This window comes from Aspergillus welwitschiae (assembly GCF_003344945.1).
Source record: "Aspergillus welwitschiae strain CBS 139.54b unplaced genomic scaffold BDQ94scaffold_17, whole genome shotgun sequence".
Lineage (NCBI taxonomy): Eukaryota > Fungi > Ascomycota > Eurotiomycetes > Eurotiales > Aspergillaceae > Aspergillus > Aspergillus welwitschiae.
In genome coordinates, this window is record NW_020798711.1 from 236477 (window position 1) to 257031 (window position 20555).

The following is a 20555-nucleotide window of genomic DNA, read 5'->3' on the forward strand; positions in this document are numbered from 1 at the left end:
AATCGAACAGCTCTGGATAAGATATGGTTGTTTAATTGGCCTGCTGGGCAAGGGATTATCGGCTAATTGCTGATAATTGGCCGCTCTGGCGGCTAAGCAAGGCTTGACGCTCGGACGGGGCAACCATTGAGGATGATCACATTCCTGGCTTGGATTCCGACATGCAACACCTACTGACCTTTAAGGCATCAATGTCGTGTGAGACTGTTCTCTATACACAACGAAGCGAAGTGATGGACAGTTTACTACGCAGGAAAGCAGATCTAAATTATTTGGAAACTTGAAAACATAATTTGACATCAGTCAGTCAACATAACGACGGTTGTCAATTATTGTGGCTAGCTACGAAATTATTGTTCATAAATCCAGCAACAACCAACATATTGTGTCTGTATTGACGATACTAGTATAGCTTCACAAATTCATGCGCTCGAATAGATCGGACGCCTAGCTAAAAATCAGCCTTAATCTAGTACGAGCGACGCTGCATGTTCAATAATCAGATATTCGACTCCATCGAGCGGTAAATAATAGCACTCGGAAAGCCAGAAGGGACGTAATTCTCGAGCCCGGGATCGGCGATCACTTTGGTAACCCTATAATTGCGAAGTCGTAATTCGTGCCTCATCGTGTGTAGTGCTTCTCTGGTATTGGCTTCCTCCAGACCATCATGTCAAGAAGTAAAGTGTAATGCTCACGGCGCATGAGTGCTGCAGTACGCCCGGAAATGTGAGGCAGATAAACTGCCTCCAAGGCAAGGATAAAGTCGTCTCTGCCGCCCACCAAGCCCGCTATACTATCGAAAGTACGGGCTATATCCCTGTATTCGGGGTCATCACTGTAGAACGTGTCGTTGGAAGTGACAAACCCTTCTGACATGATGAACGCACTTGCATAGTTGACAAACCCCCAGTCAGCTGCTTCAGTCATTTCTTCTGTGTCCGGAATGACACGAAACCTTCTAACACGGGATAGACGACAAAATGGCAATAAGACTTCGTTGAAGTCGTATCCAAGACCTTCGGTGCAGAAGGTCGAAGTGACCTGGCCGTCATTGACCCAGTCAACACCATTATGCTTGCGTAGACGAATCACCATAGATATGAAAGTTTCGGGGCTAGGCTCGCAGTGACGTAATGGTTCGTAACCCAGCCTACGCCAATATATGTTGTAATTTCTTGAGTCGTCTGCGTGGCACAGCATTCGGGTGAGTCTTGATATCTTCTCCCAGAGCAAGATGAATTGGCCGCAATCGTCAGGATCAGGCGCATATATGTGAACAACAAGTTTCACCTTGTCATATGGTACCCTTGCCAGATCACTAAATTTGAGAAAATCTTGTCTTCCGATCACCCAGCTGGCGCGTAGTCGTTTGCAGCGAATTTCGATCCACGGATCTTCTAGAAGTGTGGTAAGATGGATATCAAATGTGTCGTAAAGACGGTCGGCTATATCGTGGTAAATTGCCTGACTAGTTCGAAGAATCGCAAGGTATCCCCCTTTAACAAGCTCCTCCCAGATGAGCAAGCGTATTTCGGAGGGCAAAACGGCGAAACGACCAAATGGTGAAGCGGACATGGTCGATATGGTGTTGGTTGAATTCCTGATTGATGAAGAGAGTAAGGATAGTTGTACTGGGTGACATAGACTGTAGCTGAGACCAGACAAAAACTGGGCTGACCAAGAAATGATAGAATTATGTTCATCGTGACATCAAAATGCCAACTTAGCGCTTATGTTCAATTAGCCTTGAAGGCATTATGACGATTTTCCATGACAAAAAAGTAGGAGAAAAAAATTATATTCCTATACAGCGTCGTCATGATATATAGTATGGTTTTTTATTTCGCCGCGATTCGGCCCATGATAATTTGTAGTACGCAGGTTTTACTAAATAGTCCTTGATCGTTCCATGTAATCTCGCTCCCTCTTGGATACTCCTCAGCGTGTTGAGATTATCTTTATAACTCACATACTATTTCCCTCTATCCAAGACGTGGCCCTCATTTCATCATACTGTTCATCTTCTTCCACACACCTACGCGACTTTGCATTAGCCCGGACAAAGTACCAGAGAGAAAAGGAAGAAGTGGACAACGCGTACTCTCGAAGGAGACAAATCCAGTCTTGTCTTCATCATAGAAGTTGAACATGGCCTCCAACTGCATGTCATTCAGTTGACTGCCGCTGCTGCTACCCTTCACGGCAGCCTTGAACTCGGGGAGAGCGAGCTTTCCTAATTCAGATAGATGCAGCATCAGTATCAGGAAGCCAGTCATGAACATCCTAAACGTGATATTTACCTTCGCCGGATTTATCCTGCATTGCGCATTAGTGCATAATAACCCAGGTGATTTTAGCTACAACTTACCGCCTGCTGGAAGAGAGCCTTCAGCTCATCGTAAAAACCCTGTGTTCCCTTGGATTCCTACGAAATCAGGATGAGCCACACGACTGCAGTAATCCCAATTAAGGAGAGCAAATACTAACCGAAGCAGACATTTTGGATATGTTGATAGTCACAGATTACTACTAAATAGATACTAGAATGGATGGGTTAAGCAGGGCCGGATCGATGTCGTGGAATTTTTCATCTCCACTTTTCCTGCTCGGATGCGCGACACTCACTCGCTGTAGGGGAGACCCACTTGCTTATTTGGTTCATACCCATGGATTTAAGTTGACCACCAAGACTCCCTTCCGGATTCTTCCTGTCGAGTGAGTGACACCGATGTTATGAGGTTGTCTTCGAAGACCTAGTTCTCATGGTGTTCATTGCCTCTCTCTTTCTTGGCACTGAATATGATAGAAGGTAGGTTTTAGTGCCTCTATCAATTATCCCACCATCGACCTTCAGCGAGGCCCTCGCAATAGATCTATGAAGGGGGGTTACGTGAAAGAAGTATTAGCAGGCAAATACGTTTCTACATGATTCTTTGTGCTGAACTGCTGTGGTTTCCAAGTAGTGAATTTATTTTTTTGCATGCGGATTTTGACCATGCTATGCAATCGAAATTCAACACCTCGGCTACAACTTCAGATCTGTCTAAGTGAGGACTTCGCGACCGTGCATTCGACCCTGGATTTTCTGCGTAGAAGTAGTCTCCTAGAAAGTTCAATTGACCATTTATAATTAATGTTTTTCTACAGCTTCTACTTGAAGAGGGCTGCCCTAAGCACAGGTGCAGTCACTAACTTAGAACCCCTTAACAACACAGCCCGGCCTAAGTTGATCACTTCCACATGTAGCATCAAATGAGCGATATACAAAGTGTTCTCTGCTTTCCAGATTATCAAAAACGCCAGACAATTGGGCTGTGCCAATATAGCCCCGATAAGAAAAGTAAGCATCAGGATCAGGACCACACATCTTGGCACGAACATCCCCGACGGACCTGCGCCGGAACCCCGGTGACACGATAAGCTGCAGACTGCAGGATGCACGGGATGTGACCTACCACTGCGGGGTTCACTAAAGAGATGTCTCACATTGCTAATCGGTTATTGATCTTGCCTCACATTTTCTTTTTCTTCCGAGCCGTGTGAAATCCCCCGTTACGGTAGGTTCAGGAACACGTCCAGCAATTTCGGGAAGTTTGGCGTTCCGAGACCGGTGACGGGATCCCATCTATTTTGTTCACCGATTGTTAGCATGGCTCCATATATCGAAGCATGGTAATAAAGAAATAAAAGAACGAAAGGGAATACATACCCAGGAGCAGTATAGAACCCCTCCGTTCCACAACCCGGATTCGACCCATTCGTAATATCATTCAACGCCCACGCATTCCGATACAGAACCGGGTTCAGGAAGCCTAGTGGGCCCTTTCCTGCCGCGATGCGCTTCTCGATGATGCGGTTAATCACGGAGGAGAAGATCGGGGTACCTTTTAGTTATTGTCATTAGTAATTGAAATGTAACGGAGTTGGGTGGATGTAGTAGGGTAGTAACGTACTAGCACTAGTTCCACCCTCAAGGATGAATTCTCCCGCGTTGTACTCGGCGATGTTGTCGCCGTTCGCTGCCACGTCGGGGTACCCGCGTCCAAGACGGTTGTAGACACCGCCGTTTTTGCCGAAGCTGGCGTTGCCTTCGTAGTAAGGATAGGGTGGGTTGTGCTTTTTGAAGTATCTGAATGGAGTTTGTTAGATTGCGCGTATAGGATGGTAGGAAAGCACGTACTCTGCTACTGCTTCGGCTTGATAGTCTGGAATAGTATAGATGTTGCTGAAGCCACCACCAGAGGAGAATGCGACCGAGTAGGGGTGGCCGGCCGGGTCGACGACGGCGCTTTCCCCGTCTGCGATGGTCTTTCCGGGGTAGAGTTTGGTGGCTCCGACATTAGTCACCCAGGGGCAACTAGAGAAGTTAGATGTGGTTGTTGCAAGAATATTGCAAGAGAAGAAAACATACGAATTGGGGAACGCAGGACTGAAGATGGTTCCATTTCCGAGACACCCGTTAGTCGAGTCGTCGCCTGGGGGCCCTGCCACGCCGTCATCGCCAGAGGCGAAGAGGATGGAAATTCCCTGGAGACCGAGCTTGAGGAATCTATTCCTGTTGTTAATTCGGGCTGTATAAACAGAGGTGGGGATGGCATACTCATTGCATTGTCGCTGCTGATAGTAAGCCGGGAGGTCCGCCTCCTGGCCGCCATAAGAGACAGAGATGACATTCGTGGGCTTATAAACACCGCACATCAACTGTCCCTTGTACCCTCCGGTGGAGTTGTCTGGATAAGTGGGATCGAGAGTCGGGCTGTCTCCGCATTCCCCATAGGCACAGTAGGTGCAGTATGACTGAGACATTAGCTAAATCCTAAAATTCCAGAGGCCAACTTACCCCATCAACAGCATCAAGAAAGGTGTTAAAGAATCCATCAGTCTCAACCTCCCCACTCGCATAGTCATAGTCATCTGTCTGATACAGCGTGATGGTCTGAGGGTAAACAATTGGATACGCAAGCTGAAAGTCCAAATCCGACTCCGCACCAGCATCAGCAACGCTCACGGGCGCTGAGGCTCCATCGATAAATGCCGGCTTAGGGTGTGTTCCCTTCGGAATGTACGGGGTGAAATTGCGGAAAAAGAGATCCAGATCTTCCTGGGCGTAGTAGTCTCCTTCTTCGAAGATCCCAAGCGAGTTGCTTGCACTGACGTTGCCGCTTGCGTGAGGGATCTTGTACAGAGCGGCGACACAAGCTGGAGTGATGACCTCGTCGCACGTGGTGAGAGACGTGGCGTTGACTGATGTCTGCTTCAAGGGTTTGTACTTCTTGGTGTGCTTGGCGGATGGTCCCTTGGAGGTCAATGGGAGAAGAACGCCGGGTTTAACGAAGTCGATGTGTTGTTGGATCTTCTGGGGGACGCGGTACCTGATCGTCTTGTTAGTATACTATATCTCTGAGAATGAATGGGAGACATACTCTTCTGCTGCGAGTGTCTTGAAGCCAGAAATCCGGTCAGTGTAGTGGTAATACTTGGTGTGGAGGAGATTTTCCGCTTCTTTGGTGGTTGCATCAAACACAATCCAGCCTTGGTTTTTGGTGTGAACCAAGCGAGACTCATCCACGCCGGATTCAACAAGCCAGTTGCGCACAGCGTTGACAGTCTCATTCGACGGCGCAAAGGTACTGTGCACCTCTTCTGGAGTCCAGAATTTGCCGTAGTTAGGCGACACGGAATCAGACCTGACTAGTCAGTCGGAACAATATAGGGGTAAGGAAGCAACATACACGCTCATGAGATACTCATAGGCTCGATCAAGATTGTTCTGCGTCAGACCGATGCGCACCAAGACATGCTCAGTACCATTGACCCGACTGATCTTCTCCCATCGAGATGGGGTACCAGATCGCTTCTCATGAATAACATGGTCGGAAGTTGGCAAGGCCAACGCAGAGGCCGCAAGGGTCAAACTGCAGATTGTCGAGAAGAACTTCATTCTGACTCCTTATCCCGTCTGTACCCTGCTTCAGTGCAAGAGTACTGTGAGCATCACATACTGCTACCCTGATATTTATAATGAAATAGACTCCGACGCATCTCCGTATACTCTCCGACGGGGTTGCATCCTTTCGGCATCCAATTCATGTTAGGGCACGGGAACTAGCAACGTCTCACTTCCGTGAGGAGAACGGACCCTTATCAGACCATGGTCGATATATAGTTATGTAACTAAATGTATCTTATCCGTCATTGCAACCAATGATGGCCATTGATTGGTGAAGGATGAATTAATGTCTTGCTTTTAGACATTAATGGCGCCATGTAAGTGCGGACACCTGACGGGTGGTTAATTAAGCAGAGAGGGGTATCTGTGCCTGCACGGGATAAGAACCATCACACACAGCCCTAACCAGCTTAGCAAACCCGGCCACTTGCAGATCAATCTATGTTGGCTGCCCGCTTGACGGGTTCAACCGCTATTCATTCTTATCGGAAGGAAGACTTAGCCGAAAATAGGAAGTCATCTAATGCGCAAGCGATAACGGAGGATCAAGCCCGAAATTTGCTAGTAAAATTGGATGTCATTTTGTGGAAGGGAAAGAGCCATTGGGAGGGTTAAAGGACGCATAGCTTGTATGTATGTTATGAGCATAGTGATTCCTATCCACCATCTACCCATCTGCACGAGAAACCTAGAAATGCTTCCCGGACACTTAGCATCGAAATGGGTATTACGGTGTATTATCAACAGACTTACAATTAAGTCACCTTCCATTTCTGCTCTAGTCCGGCGGGCATTGGCGGGCATCGGGCAGATCTTGATTTTTGAGACCGCCGTAGTCTAGGCCGGTTTTGGCGCCACTTTTTGCTGCCTGGCAACAGCTCGGGAGGTGGACTGTGGATAAAAGTGCGTGGCAAGAGTAACTGTTCCGGTCACAAAGGAGAATGTCCAAGCGATCTTCTATTAGAGCTTAAAATTCTTTTATCAAAGTATGTTCAATCCTTCAAAGTGTAAAATGAATATAAGAAAGTACAGTCACCATAACACCTGAAAATGTCAAATAGATTCGAACATTTATTCTAGTCATTTGAAATAGGATTTCAGTAGGGAAAGTTCACGCTAAGACGCACATGCAACTTAGCCTCACGACAATCAACGAGAACACAATGTGGCCATGTTCTTGGCTACGATAGACAAGATACAGCGGGCGAGCTGTAAAGGCTCTTCCTACCTTAGTTATACTCGCTAAAATTCGGCTTGTGCGGGTGGTAGAGAAGTATGACTCAGACAGGTAGATGCTTGCAGGCATTCCTCGGAAAATGAGTCCGACGGGGAGGCATGTTCATAGCGTGGTTCGTAGATTTTTTTCTGCTCTAGCATCCAAGCAATGCATACTACTATTTTACGCTTGTGGCACCCCTGACTCACGGGAGCACCTCATTAGTATATTAGCAATTTAGCTCCTGCATTGAGAACAAGATTATGGAGCCTACCGTGTAGGACGTGAATGAGAGATCACAGGGTGTAATTGTACTTGGTCTCGATAATATTACTCTTACTACCACAAGGCGCATCGTAATGTTGTCTATCGCAATTACAAACAAGTTCAAACATGTCTGAATTTTCTATCGATCACGCCTGGTTGTAGTGGTGTAACTATGCTAGTATCGAAGTTGACAGCCGCACATCACAACAGTCTTTTGGAAGAACACACTCATGAGCCTGGAGCGATGTTAGCTGAGATTATACCTAACAGTAGTGCCGTATAACCTACATTGTTCCAGACATATCCATCTTTACATTCACACCCTGGGGTGCATACAAGCAAACAGGAGGTAGGGTTCGGTTCAGAACATGTTGCAGGCCAGGATAAGCCACAGCGAGAGAACTTTTGATTCGTTCCCTAAAACAAAAGCTCTTAGCTTGATAAATGAGATGGTACAAGGGTATTAGGGCCATACACAATTGTATGCGGCAGCAGCCAGGAGCGAGGTGCCGAGAAGGCTGAGGGAAAAGAGGAATGAAAATGTGTTCATAATTGTTTGTTAATCTCGTTTCACAGGGGCTGTTTCATGCAGTACAGACAAGGATTGGCGGATAAAACCACCTTGAAGCTTGATAACATGCCCTCTGAGCCCTAATGTTCCTTGCATTAGTGTTGGCATGGTGCTTTAGGGGTTCTCCACCCAGCCCCTCAGCGCCTCTCCCTTCCCCTCTCTTTCAACGCGGTCAGGTCATACAACATTGGTTATTACGGGTCCCCAGTAACCTTTTCTTTTTTTTCTTTTTTCTTTTTTTTTTTTGCTCTCTGACCCTTCTGGTCACACTGTTAAAACTGGTCATATAAGATTTCTTTGACTGTTCTCTCCATGGCGCTAGACATCCCCAAGGGTACTCCCGATTGCGGAGAAGGAATCTTGATCACATCCATCATCCTAATCGTCCTCACAACCCTTTTTACGGGGCTTCGGGTCATCAGTAAATTTATTCACCATCAAGACTTATGGTGGGATGATTCCTTCATTCCCATCGCATTAGTATGCGTGCTTCTATATACAAAGAAAGTATTACACGTTCCCGATTGCCTTGTAATACTCCCCAGCTAAAGGAATTAGTCGTCCCTTCCCTTGTGGTGGCGTGAAGACACAACGGTCTCAGTTATCATACTGAGGTAGTGGTCGCAACTAACCCAGGGTACCTCATGGCCGGCGCCCGCTACCTCTACGTGGCAACCTTTTTCTTCGATGGTTCAGTCGGTCCGCCAAAGAACAATGCATTACCAGGAACATGCATCGCCCGATTCCAATGGTATTTGTCCAAGGCTGCTAATGCACGGTTGACTTCTAGGTTTTGTTGCTCCCGGTGTCCATGATCTCGGGCTTACAGGCCCGTGTCGAGCGCCGTATATACCTCCTTGTCGCCTTCATGATGGCTTACTCTGTCCTTGTGTTCCTCTGTCGTTGTGTTTTCGCTTGGCCGTCTCGTTGCGGTAGTTCAGCTCAACCCCATGATGAGCCAGGATCTCACATGGTACTTTGTGCAATATGGGTACAGAACTGTTCTGGAGGGTTCGGTCTCTACTATCTCGATTAGTGTCCCCAACTGTATTGCCCTGGTCAAAGCCCTGCGAAATCGTTCCTGGACGACAATTGGCTCCGGCAGTAATGGAGTTGGTATGAAACCCCTCAACTATATGAGCTTATGTTCTGGCTCATGAAAAATAGTCAACTCGTGGCAGAAGGGACACGCAGGTGGCAACAATATATATTTCAGATTCATTGCTACATCTATGCCGAATGTTGACAGGCACAAATTTCTCCTTTTGCACCCAGACATCGCTATTGGTATCATCCAACCTATCACGTCTTGACAAACACTATAGTGGACCATAAACACACGAATTCAACCCTTCTAGCAAAGCAACCTCCTCTTCACTTCCTATCCTTCTGCTTCTCCTCAGGAAACCTAGGCGGACCCCCCAAACTACACAAAACCGCCTCCCCATCCGCCGTCAACCCATCCAACACCCCCAACTCCTCCACCCCAAACCACCTCGGGATAACCCACACCCGGAAGGGAATCAACCCAATAATCAAAATCGGGAATCCAATTGCCGCGATAGTCTGCGAGATCGCCACGCACGCGGCAACCCCAACAACCTGGCACATCACATAAAGCACAATCTTCCGCTTCGGAACGCGGAGTAAATTCTCATTCCGCGGGATGAATCGATCCTCACGAAGGAGAAAGATGACCTTGTGCAGGATACCGTTCGATTCTATGGACCCCCAGCCTACAATGAAGAAGACACCTGCGAACACGGCGGCGGGCATAGTGTGTAGGACTATCAGCAGAGGTCCAGTCATGGTGCCAATAATGGCGAGACCCATTAGGAAGTGGGAGATGCGTTGCTCGATTACGACTGTCGGGGTAATGATGGGTTGGCGGAGTTCGGTGCTCTCGGACTCTGAGTCTGAGATAGGGATGATGTGAAGGGTCGTTTCGGTGATGGTTAGGGAGGTGGTGTGGACGGGTGCCTGGATTGGTGGGTATGTAAGTATGGAGTTTGTGTGCTTGAAAGTTGGGGATTGTACCTGTGGGACGAGGCCGTTGGGCATCGGGATGCCGGTGATGCCGGCGATGAAAGTGGTGCATCCGAGCAGGAAGAAGTCCCAGTGAAATCCGGCTGGCTTTTTCAGGGGGTATTGCCGGCCTTGAGCGCCGAGACTGCTAACGTTCTGTTCGATGTTAGTATGTCACTAAGGGGAAGTAACATTCGCATTGACTGGGGAATTACTTACATGGTCATAATAGAAGAGCAGCATGACCAAGAATCCGAAAGGTAAGGCTGCAAAGACCCATTTTGTCTCCAGTTCCCAGAAGTGAACCAGCCAGCCACGCGGCTGTGTTGGATAGAATGCCCGACTTATAGGCACGAATGAAATGCCAGTCTCTTTGAGGTTTCCGGGGATATGCGCGAATCCTACCCAGAAGATTGTTCCGATCTGGTGGATAGTGAGTCAGAGGTTTACAGGAGTAGAAAGGAGGTAACCCCTACCACATAAGCATAATCTGCAAGTAGTTCACGAAGCCATGGTCGACAAATCGTGCTGGATCCTACCAATTCTAGGCTGTATATTGTGAAGAAATACAGTATAGCAATCATGCAGCTCATGAAGCCTGCGGTTGGACCGTAGACAGTGAACTCATTCACCAGCTCTTCGACTCCCTTTACTACTCGACTTAGTAGCCGTCCCTGCAAGAAGGTATACCGTTCCTGACTTACTGCAATAGATGATTCCAACATACGCACCAAACGATTCAGATGAAAAGTCCGTGATATAGCGCATATAATCGCAGAGGTTGCACACGGCAACAATCCAATGAAAGATCGCTGCCCAGATAGCAGTCCAGCACATGAAGTTGGCATATATAGCCGGCTCATAGATGACTATGATATCATATATGGTATAGTTGAACAGCGATATTAGTCCTGTGATACCAACAATAGTAAGTGGTTGTGCGCCCAAGACGCTGAAAACCATAGCCGCGAGAGCAGAGGAAAACAGCGCTTCGTTGATGCCATAGAACTCTCCGGTTCGGCGATACATATCCAAGGTGTAGGCGATAGCAGGGAGAATACTGGATATTTTCAGTAAGGACAACACCAAAGTGGTCTATTCAGGGGCCTACTTGATGAAGTATATGCGAATTGTACTTGCGATGGTTCGATAGGTGAGCGCATCTCGAATATCACTCCAGTAGTAGGGTAGTCGTCGACGGACATCGTGATACATGCCTCTGCATGGATTCAGCATACGAAAGCGTCTCCATCCCGTCCGGTTGTCATAGGAGTAGGTATATGGACTCTGTCCACCGAGGTACTTAGTGTCGGGCATGGTCGGTTAATGTGTGTCTTGTATAGGTAAGGAACGGTAGGTAAGGTGTTTCTCTAATTTATAATGGAAGTGATTGGGGCTTGGACCAGACCTAAAATCCCTTTCGCTTCTACACATTTCCCAACCGACCTAGCCGATTCTGTAGGGCAGAAGTGGTAAATTCTCATGTTGGGGTGGACGGTCAACTCCCCCTGGATGATGCGTTTCCACAACATCCTGCTCGCCCCCCTGCAAAAAGCAAGGTCTATCTGCAAGTTTTCCTACTCTTGAGCCCATCCATCTTATACATTAACTATTAAGGATCTGCCTATCTTGCTAAACCAAAGGACAATCTTGGGTACCTGGGCTGAGTGATGGGCGATAAACTTAGTCAGCATTCTGCCCGAGCAGAATCTGCCCTTCTTGGCATCCCCGAGGTCAGCCGATAGCCGAGTAAAGACCATTTGATAGTCGTATCCTCTCAATATCCTCAATAATAAGCTATTGATGAAATATAATGGACTATATGGCACCATCGCTGATCTCACAATTGTCCAGCATTCTTCAAAATCCATCTTTCCCAGCACATCTTCAGTCAGCCGTACATGCTGTCCGGGACAGCCTGGATAGCAAACAGAAGAGTGCAAGTGAGAAGGAAAATGACTACCCACAGCTCCACCTTCGAATTGAAGCATCAATAGTCACTGACGTGACGACGTCTAAGCAGACAAGTGACATGGTCTTGGTATTTATATCAATTCAATCTACGGTTCAGGATTCACGCTAACTTTGCCTAGGGATACATTGATCTTCGAAGTGGGCAGGCAGTGCCGTTGCCACCCACTCCCGTTTCAACGCCTGACTCTACAGTAGGTTAACTAGAAGGCTGAAAATATAATGAGATAAGTAACGGACTACACAGATTAATACAGAATATGCTACTATCAGCTCTGACTCGAACGGCTGCCGTGGTAATAGCAATGCTCAGAGCCATCCTCACAAGCGGCGCAAGACCCTAAGCGCGCTTCGACCAGCAAAGGCGACAACCATTCAGCCAGATGAGTCAAGAGATCATGAATACGAAAGCTTAGATTTGGAAGCCGCTGCCGATTCTAGTGGAACCAAGCCATCTGTACGACAGGTCCACAGTGACACCCGGTTTCCGCAACGGAAGAACCCACGGCAGGAGTATTCATTACCTGTGCTGGGACCGACTTCAGCCGACAAGCTTATAGCAGGGATCTGGCGACAACTGCATTCGCCTGTGAAACTTAGCCGACTTCCTTCGGTATGGCATCTCACGGAAAGTACTGTTTCAGACACTAAGAAAAACAGATCATACAATCAAACACGGATATCCGCACTGGTGTTAGTCTCGAGGTAGGTGTTCCGGTGACACTAACTCGGACTTGGCTGACATGAACAGGTATTCCGCGAGATAAATACATTATGCCTGAAATACTACAATCAAAGCCAGTCCTCTCGTGCTCTGGAAATGATCGTCCAAGCATATTGGGTAGAATGTTTCGAAGCACGTGTTGCCGTCGTTCGACTTGAGAAACCTCATCTTTCGACAACAGATGCGCGAATGATGGTTCTTAAGGAGGCTTGCGTGGTTCTAAACTGGAAGGAAAAGGATCTCCGTAATCGAATGTACAGCTTCCGCCTCCCATTGACAGAGTGCATTATTGACACCCATGTAGGGCAATCTGGCGCGGTTACAAAGAAATCAAAGATACAGGCGGTTGGGCCTGCCTGATATTCGCGAGTACTGGCATCTACCGATTCTGCAAATATCGCACAGAATTCGGCGAGGGACTATTTACCCGTCTACGCCATCTCCGATCCAGCTTCGAGGTAGCAGCTGATACTCTTCACCCGGGATGGAGGGACCTCCTACAGGTCATTAGACAGGATACGTCGAGTGTCTATCATGGCCATCCGCATGAGTGGGTAAATATGTCAGAGGGTCCTGCTAGTCCTCTAGCTTCGACATACGAGCATCTTGACCTTCCTCAGGGATTCCAGTACCAGTTCATTGAAGAGTGTGTACTAGACCGTGCTCATTTTGGAACCCATGATCCACGTCGGGTACCAGAACTAGACCCCGATGTGTGTCTCGTATGCAAGGAAAGACAGTCAGACGAGATTGAGAAGAACCAGTGCCTGTGTTTCCCGGCGTTATTCGGTGGCGTTCGTCATCCGGTGCCAGTTCAGGTCTTTCGTACGTCGACTGGCAAGAATAATGGCGTTATTGCGCGCTGTGTGAGTTAACCATTTCCTTTACTAGGATTCGTGATTTCCATTCGCTTTTCCCTAGCACCGTGCGTGCCTTTCCCTGACAGTTTACTGACGCAGAAGTAGAACTTCGATCGCGGAACAGTAATAGGCGAATTCACAGGCCTCATCACAAACGGCATAGAAGGAGTAGACGTGATGCTAGGTGGTTCGCGCGGTCGAACATACCAAATATATCAGGGGCAGATGGGCAATTTCACCCGATTTATCAACCACTCCTGTCGGCCGAACAGCCAATTCCAGAGGTTCTACTGGCGAGGCATGGAGCGCATTATAGTAGTCTCACGGGGCATTTTAGCAGGAACCGAAATCACTGTCGACTATTCGGATAATTATTGGCGCCAGTTAAGTAAGAAATGTCTTTGTGGAGAGTCGTGTTGTCGGTTTGCTGGGAGGGAGGGATGACTGTTACTATCTGGTATATAGTCCCAGGTTTGTAAAATCTAGGCTTGGGCGGGTTTTCTGGTGTTCGGGTTCCGAAGCGATGGCTAGATACGAAAAATGTTGATTTGTCCGAAATGTTTGCTCCGCAGCTATCGCCCCCCTCGACGCTACTAGGGTGTTGTGCAGTCCCCTCCCAAATCAGCCTGTGCAAGGTCACACTGCAGGTCAAGGCTCTAACACGCCTTGTATATACATCTTCAGCATAGCGGTTTATATGTGTTCGGAGAATGCAGAATACTACTTTATGAGGAAGGTAAGCTGGTCCATTAATTGCCGCTTAGGGCTTTCAAAGTGGCTCCCGATCTGAAGAACCGTGCCAAAGCAAGTCGAAGTGTACGATCTTCCGCTAGGTTCACATTTCAAGTCCGACTCCTACCACGCATACCTTCCATCTCCACCTCCACATTTACTTCGCTCCCTGGATCCTCTAACCGACTACCCCCCCGCCCCCTCTCCACCCCCAACACGGCACCCTCATTCTCCCTCCTCAAGTCATGAGCCCTCACAAACAGCGTAATCACCGACGCCAACCCCGCAAAAGCAACATACATAACCCAGACCATTCGCAGAGCCTGAAAGTACGTCTCCCTCACAATGATCTGTTCACTCTCCTTGAGAGCACCAATCCGCTCCACATTTGACGCCGCAAGGTCCCCATTGAACTCTTTCGCTAATGCAGTATCCCCACCAAGTCTATCAGTCAGTGCACCATTAGCAGACGTCATCTCATTCTGGAATACCACGCCCCCAACAACTACCGCTATCGCAGTGGCAAGCGAGCGGACAAATCCCATCGTCGCCGTGACTGCGGCGGTGTCCCGGACGGTGGTAGCTGCCTGGGCGGCTAGGATGGGTGCCTCAATGTTCATGCCTACTCCGATTCCAGCGAGTGTTTGGAAGATGATAAGACGGGTAAGTGAGGTCTCGAAGCGGAGGTCGATTAAGAGACCAGTGCCTAGCATGAGGAGTATCTGCGCGATGTACATGACCGGTATGTACCGTCCCGTCTGTTGCATGTATACCCCCGCTGCTGCTGCAGCTAGTGCGCAGGAGACTATTAGTGGGAGGAGGTAGAGGCCTGAGGTTAATGCGCTTGCGCCGAGCACTGACTGTGCATATAATGGCAAGTAATATGCCAGCCCAATAAAGACGTAGTTGTTACACGCGAAGACGATATAAGGGGCTGCTTTTGTAGGAGAAGAGAAGAGCCAGAATGGGATGACGGGGTTGCGCGCGAGTTTGTATTCGTTCACTCCGAAGAGACCCATGCATAGGATGCCGAATATTATCAGGCAGATTATGGTCGCTGAGGACCAGGGATAGATTACATCGCCTAGGTCGAGGGCGAGGAGGATCATGAGTGCGGAGCCGACGATTAGGAGGATGCCGGTCCAGTCGATGGCTTTGAGGCCTGTTGTTAGGGGGGTTCGGGGGTTGGGGACGTGGAGGTAGAGAAGGAGGACGGTGAAGGAGATGGCGCCGATGGGTACTGCGATTAATCAGTGAGTACGCTATGGGTGGAATGGTGGGTGTGGTCTTACAGTTGATCCAGAAACACCATCGCCAACTGAGCTTTGTCGCAAAGACGCCTCCCAGCACAGGACCGACAGCACTTCCGACAGCCCATACTAACGAAGTGATGGCAAGGTAGAGCCCCCTGTCTCGTAGTGAAAACAAATCACTTATGATGACATTAACCATAATCCCCATTCCGGAGCCACCTAGACCCTGAAACACCCGACCAGCGAGCAGGACGTCCATAGACGGTGCTAGCGCGCATAGCAGACTACCCCCAAGGAAGACAGCCATGGCAATTAAAATGACGGGCTTCCGGCCCCATATGTCGGCGACGGTTCCCCAGATGGGTGTTACAGCGGCGTAGGCGAGGGTGTAGGCGCCGCCAATCCAGGTGTAGCCGGTGGCGGAGTTGAAGGTACCTACTATGGAAGGGATAGCAGTGGTGATGATTGTAAGGTCGAGGGCGGATAGAAGCACGGAGAGGCACAGGGAGAGCATTGTGCATGTTATGGTTGTTTTGTTGTTAATGGTGTTGGCTGTTTGATTGGGGGTGGGGACAGAATCATCACATTGTTCATTGTTAACTGTGGACGGTGGTGGCTTGCGGGTGCTGGAGTTGGTTGAGATATCGGGGCCAATGGTGTTGTTCTGGGTGGTGGATACAGGCGCGATTTCGATCTCTTGAGTCTCTGTTGCGGATGCCATGGCATACAGTAAAGATGATCGAGGGATCTTGACTGGTTCAGGTTAGAGCTATGGAATTTTGTGGTTAAATAAAAGCAGTTAATCACGTGTCGACGGGCGAACGAGCAAGGATCGGAATCCTTCTTTGTTTATTCTGGACTTATGAAGGAGGGATTCCAGCACAGCATAGATGTAGAAGTTCAAGTAGCTTTACTTGGGCGAACATATCGATGTTTTCAGTTGTTATTCCAAGTTGGTTAGGTGATCGGTATCTATAGGTTTGGAAGAGTTAACGATTGCTGATTATATAGAAAGATAAATTTCACAAAGAAAAGAATATATAGATTCATAAATATGTGTTGCAGCAACACAACACCTCATCAGTAGAGATATGTACACTCTAGTATACTCTATCTATCTCACAAAATATCTATCGATCAATTGATGTATCATCACAAACGATGAACGTGAGTACAAGTACAAACGTGATACCCTTACTCATCCAGCGCAAACCGGTCCACAAAACGGAAAGTGTAGAGTCCCTCCAAGACCTCCTTGGCGATCTTCTCCGTCGTCTCGCTCGAGCCAGTGTACACACCAGAGCGGGAGGAATCAATACCAGCGTTCTTGAGCGCAACACTGCCACTGCCGACAGCAGCCACGGGCTTACCGTACCTGAAAGAATCGACCAGGATCTGGAAAGGTCTGGCAGGAGGGTAGAGAGTAGAAGTGGCGGTAGAGTTCATCTGGTTAGCGAGAGCGGGGGAGGCAAAGAGGCTCTGCACACCATCGGCGATGATGAGGGCGTCAAAGTCGATGGCATCAGACAGGGCGTAGGTGGTGTTGACACCATCGGCGTAGGCCTCGGTGACAATGTTCAGGTCAACGCCAGCGGCAGAGAACTGCGCGGCCATGGCCTGGCCCTGCTTGATGGATTCGGGGTGGGAGTTCGAGGCCAGGAAGCCGACCTGCAGACCCTCGATGCTGAGGAGGGGCTTGCCGAAGGTACCGACGTTGGAGGTCTTGTTGGAGGTGTAGTAGGTCGGGTTGGGGGAGGGCTCATCGAGACCAAGACCACGAGCGACACGGACGGCAAGGTTGTTGTTGACCATGTTCAGCTGGTTGACAACGTTCTTGCGAACGTGGGGGCTATTAACCTTGGAGTTCTCGAAGACAATGGCATTGACAACCATCTGCTGCTCAGCGGGGATCAAAGAGTTCCAGAACATGGCGGGCTGGGACCAGTGGTCATTGAAGGTCGGGCTGGTTTGGCGGACGAGATGGCCGGAAGCGTAGCGGTAGGGAGCGGTGAAGAAACCATGACCCTGGGTCTGGTTGGCTTGCATGGGGTAACCGTTGCTCATGCTGTTGGGGGTGTAGGCCCAGTTGTTGGTGGGGATCTGCTGCTGGCCGAAGCCGTCACGGTTGTTGTTGTGAACGGGCTTGCGAGGACGGTTGACGGGGATTTGCTCGAAGTTGGGACCGCCGTGACGGGTCAACTGGGTGTCCAAGTAGGAGAAGAGACGACCTTGCAGCAGGGGGTCATCGGTGAAGTCAATGCCAGGAACGACGTGACCGGGTTGGAACTGCAGAGGTTAGTTTATGTCTGGCATTGTTTGAACTGGGGATACATACACCAGCCTGCTCAACTTCAGCAAAGTAGTTGGTGGGGTTGGCGTTGAGCTCCATCATTCCGAGGGGAGTGTAAGGGACAACCTCCTCGGGGACCAACTTGGTGGGATCCAGAAGGTCGAAGCCGAAACGAAGCATGTCAGCCTCATCCATGATCTGGGCTTGGAGCTAGGGGATTGTCAGCAAAAGGCTCTATCGATAGACATCAAGGGGTTGGCTGACCTCGTATTTCGGGTAGTGGCCATTGGCGATCGCATTGTACAGATCCTGGCGGTGGTAATCACTGTTCTTACCAGCAGCGGCCTGAGCTTCATCCCACACCAGACTGGCAACACCCTGCTGGGACTTCCAGCGGTAGCGAACCACCTTGGAAGTGCCATTGGCAGCGACAAAGCGGAAGCTGTGGACTCCGTAGCCGTTCATGTGGCGGAAAGAACGAGGAATACCGTTACCAGACATCAGCCACAAGGCACTGTGGAGGGCAGTGCTCTGCTGGCTGAAGAAGTCCCAAGCGGAAGTGTGTGCAGTAGCGGCCTGGGGGATCTCATTGTTGGGCATGGGCTTGATGGCGTGGACAAGATCGGGGAACTGGATGGCGTCCTGGATGAAGAAGGGGGCGAAGTTGATACCGACGATGTCTAGTCGAGACATTATCTGTTAGCATGTATTGGATTATTGTTGGGCGTCCATATCAAGCATACCATAGTTACCCTCGTCAGTGTAGAACCGACAAGCGTGACCGTGAACATCACGCGCAGTGTCAACACTACCACGGAAACCGACCACAGTAGAGAAGCGACAGAACATAGGGGTCTCCTTGTCATTGGCACTCAAGAAATCGGCAGCCGTGACGTTCGACCAGTCGGCGTAGGATTTGAAAGTACCATATGCACCGGCACCACGGGCGTGGACGACGCGCTCGGGGACCTAATTGGAAACCAGTTGGTCAAATTGTTGTTACATACTGCAGCAGTTCCTGTACTTACACGCTCATGGTCGAACCGCTGAAGCTTCTGACGGAAGATAAAGTCCTCCAACAGGGTAGGACCACGGGGTCCGGCCTTGAGACTGGTCTGGTCGGAGACCGGAGTGCCAAAGTCGGTAGTCATGTAGCTACCGGTGTCATTGACATACAGAGTGTTGTCAATGGGCTGCTCCGTGACCTCAATGGTATCGCCAGCATTGTCCTGCTCCTGGGTGAAACTCATTTCACCCGACAGGTAGGGGCATTGAGCCCCAGCGATACCAGCAACAGCTGGCAAAAGCCAGAAATGACGCATGGCGGAGTAAACGAAGACTAGGAGAATTCAGAGTGCTGCGATCTTCCGACGAGAGTCACCAGGGGGGGAGTCCCCCTGGGGTCCTTATATCGGCATCCATGGCGAGGCCGGTTAACAGACCACGCGTCTTAGTTAAGCTACGAATCCAGAATTTGAGTCGAATTACAGCCAAACGGTGTCGGGACTTGGTAATCCGGACCCTCCTGTTGGGAGACGAAGGGGCTCCACTAGGGTCATGCAATGTTGATCACTCGATGTGATGAGACGAGAGGAACGCGATGTGCTCAAGATCACCACAACAAGTGACAAACAGGCACTCGGTGACAAGAACAGGTACCTTGTGCATGAGGCTAATCGGAAAGTACACCCACGTTGAGTTAGCACATGGGATTTCTATAGGTTACCAACGACTTCGCGTCATACTAGTTTGGGAGGATTAGCGCTGTGCCTGCTGCAAAGCCGAATAGTAGAGTGCTGAGCGGGTGGCTTGCAGGCATGCCAAGGCCGTGGGTTAGGCGTGGGTTACTTCAGCAAGCGGTTCTGGACACGCGCTGCTTGGTAAGAAGCCAAGCCGATGGACATCATCATCTCCACTGACTTGGTTTCAAGAGGTTAGGGCTGGTGGCCCGATTGGTGCGGCTGCTTGGTAATCCCCAGAATCTGGATCGTTCCGTTGGTTCCACTGCCAGACCAGCTTCCCAAACACTCTTATCTACATGTTGCGAACGATGTTTCTGAGGTTTCTGGGCTCTGGACCTCTTTCAGTTATTAATCGGCCATCATCCCATGCCTTGAACCTGGTGCGTCATCGAGGGTGGGAGGATCGCCGATGCCAGATGACAAGAGACAAAGCCGATCAGGTCATCATCCGCTCACGTGATCGGGTCTGGAAGCAGTGGGGGTTGCCTTCATTAGTAGCATACATTATTCATCGTTTTCTCCCAGGGTTAGTGATGAGTTATGCAGTAACTCGCCACGGGTGTTCCTTCACTAAACCTCCTTTGTAATACGGCCAGCCTGAAGGCATCTACCGTGACTGCGCGAGGGTCGCACGGTCCTTCACCAATGCACCAATCTGGCTCGCTTAATTGCAGAGCAGAGGAAGTTCCTCGATGCTGGCTGGCTCTCTCCCCGCACTTGCCACTCTTAGTCACTTGCAGCACTGCATCTCTGGCACCACCCAGACTTCCTCAATTCTCCAATCGTTCTAGCTACAATCCCTTGACTCAGCAGCCGATGACCAAGCACCTCCCCGGATTTGCAGATCCTTGCGGGGTGAGTAATCCGGCGACTTTGAGCTGCCGCAGTCCGGGTGCTACGAGGGCGTGTGACCGGGCCATTTCGGGCCAGCCAGGGAGGGGGTGATGAGGG

The 20555-nt window shown here is 49.5% G+C and overlaps 8 protein-coding genes across 8 annotated transcripts; 2 read left to right on the forward strand and 6 right to left on the reverse strand.

Annotated features, from left to right (window-relative positions):
* Positions 1–624: 624 nt before the first annotated feature.
* Positions 625–1578, reverse strand: BDQ94DRAFT_170642 (uncharacterized protein; the record flags this gene model as incomplete). The annotated part of the gene is made up of 1 exon (XM_026771544.1): positions 625–1578. The coding sequence occupies one exon, from the start codon at positions 1576–1578 to the stop codon at positions 625–627; it is 954 nt and encodes a 317-aa protein (XP_026625968.1).
* A 425-nt stretch (positions 1579–2003) lies between these two features.
* Positions 2004–2502, reverse strand: BDQ94DRAFT_170643 (uncharacterized protein; the record flags this gene model as incomplete). The annotated part of the gene is made up of 5 exons (XM_026771545.1): positions 2004–2038; positions 2105–2236; positions 2304–2319; positions 2372–2428; positions 2491–2502. The coding sequence occupies 5 exons, from the start codon at positions 2500–2502 to the stop codon at positions 2004–2006; spliced, it is 252 nt and encodes an 83-aa protein (XP_026625969.1).
* A 1053-nt stretch (positions 2503–3555) lies between these two features.
* BDQ94DRAFT_159681 (S53 family peptidase) lies at positions 3556–5944 on the reverse strand (the record flags this gene model as incomplete). The annotated part of the gene is made up of 9 exons (XM_026769107.1): positions 3556–3628; positions 3713–3887; positions 3957–4132; positions 4184–4360; positions 4415–4552; positions 4604–4800; positions 4844–5375; positions 5427–5690; positions 5736–5944. The coding sequence occupies 9 exons, from the start codon at positions 5942–5944 to the stop codon at positions 3556–3558; spliced, it is 1941 nt and encodes a 646-aa protein (XP_026625970.1).
* A 3437-nt stretch (positions 5945–9381) lies between these two features.
* Positions 9382–11349, reverse strand: BDQ94DRAFT_178956 (anion exchange family protein; the record flags this gene model as incomplete). Its single annotated transcript, XM_026773255.1, has 6 exons — positions 9382–9987; positions 10045–10188; positions 10252–10455; positions 10509–10684; positions 10737–11092; positions 11144–11349. The coding sequence occupies 6 exons, from the start codon at positions 11347–11349 to the stop codon at positions 9382–9384; spliced, it is 1692 nt and encodes a 563-aa protein (XP_026625971.1).
* A 496-nt stretch (positions 11350–11845) lies between these two features.
* BDQ94DRAFT_178958 (SET domain-containing protein) lies at positions 11846–14084 on the forward strand (the record flags this gene model as incomplete). Its single annotated transcript, XM_026773256.1, has 7 exons — positions 11846–12073; positions 12126–12197; positions 12251–12616; positions 12664–12708; positions 12755–12981; positions 13032–13593; positions 13693–14084. The coding sequence occupies 7 exons, from the start codon at positions 11846–11848 to the stop codon at positions 14029–14031; spliced, it is 1839 nt and encodes a 612-aa protein (XP_026625972.1). The 3' UTR covers positions 14032–14084.
* A 345-nt stretch (positions 14085–14429) lies between these two features.
* On the reverse strand, positions 14430–16314 carry BDQ94DRAFT_178961 (MDR family MFS transporter; the record flags this gene model as incomplete). Its single annotated transcript, XM_026773257.1, has 2 exons — positions 15612–16314; positions 14430–15559 (listed from the first exon to the last, which is right to left on the reverse strand). Exons 1-2 carry the CDS (start codon positions 16291–16293, stop codon positions 14430–14432), a joined length of 1812 nt encoding a protein of 603 aa, XP_026625973.1. The 5' UTR covers positions 16294–16314.
* Positions 16315–16619: 305 nt separating this feature from the next.
* BDQ94DRAFT_35859 (catalase-like domain-containing protein) lies at positions 16620–19206 on the reverse strand. The gene is made up of 5 exons (XM_026775572.1): positions 18891–19206; positions 18606–18831; positions 18127–18542; positions 17908–18072; positions 16620–17858 (listed from the first exon to the last, which is right to left on the reverse strand). Exons 1-5 carry the CDS (start codon positions 19182–19184, stop codon positions 16767–16769), a joined length of 2193 nt encoding a protein of 730 aa, XP_026625974.1. The 5' UTR covers positions 19185–19206; the 3' UTR covers positions 16620–16766.
* A 726-nt stretch (positions 19207–19932) lies between these two features.
* BDQ94DRAFT_144203 (uncharacterized protein) lies at positions 19933–20542 on the forward strand. Its single transcript, XM_026766412.1, has one exon. It carries the CDS (start codon positions 20021–20023, stop codon positions 20189–20191), a length of 171 nt encoding a protein of 56 aa, XP_026625975.1. The 5' UTR covers positions 19933–20020; the 3' UTR covers positions 20192–20542.
* The last annotated feature ends 13 nt before the right edge of the window (positions 20543–20555 follow it).

What these genes read in the sequence shown, in the direction of transcription:
- BDQ94DRAFT_35859 (XM_026775572.1), bottom strand. Translation starts at nt 19,184, where the DNA reads ATGCGTCATTTCTGGCTTTTGCCAGCTGTTGCTGGTATCGCTGGGGCT. An exon ending in AGCGGTTCGACCATGAGCGT is followed by an intron (nt 18,832 to 18,890) that starts GTAAGTACAGGA and finishes GTTTCCAATTAG; the next exon opens with GTCCCCGAGCGCGTCGTCCA. An exon ending in CTGAAGTTGAGCAGGCTGGT is followed by an intron (nt 17,859 to 17,907) that starts GTATGTATCCCC and finishes TAACCTCTGCAG; the next exon opens with TTCCAACCCGGTCACGTCGT.
- BDQ94DRAFT_144203 (XM_026766412.1), top strand. Translation starts at nt 20,021, where the DNA reads ATGACAAGAGACAAAGCCGATCAGGTCATCATCCGCTCACGTGATCGG.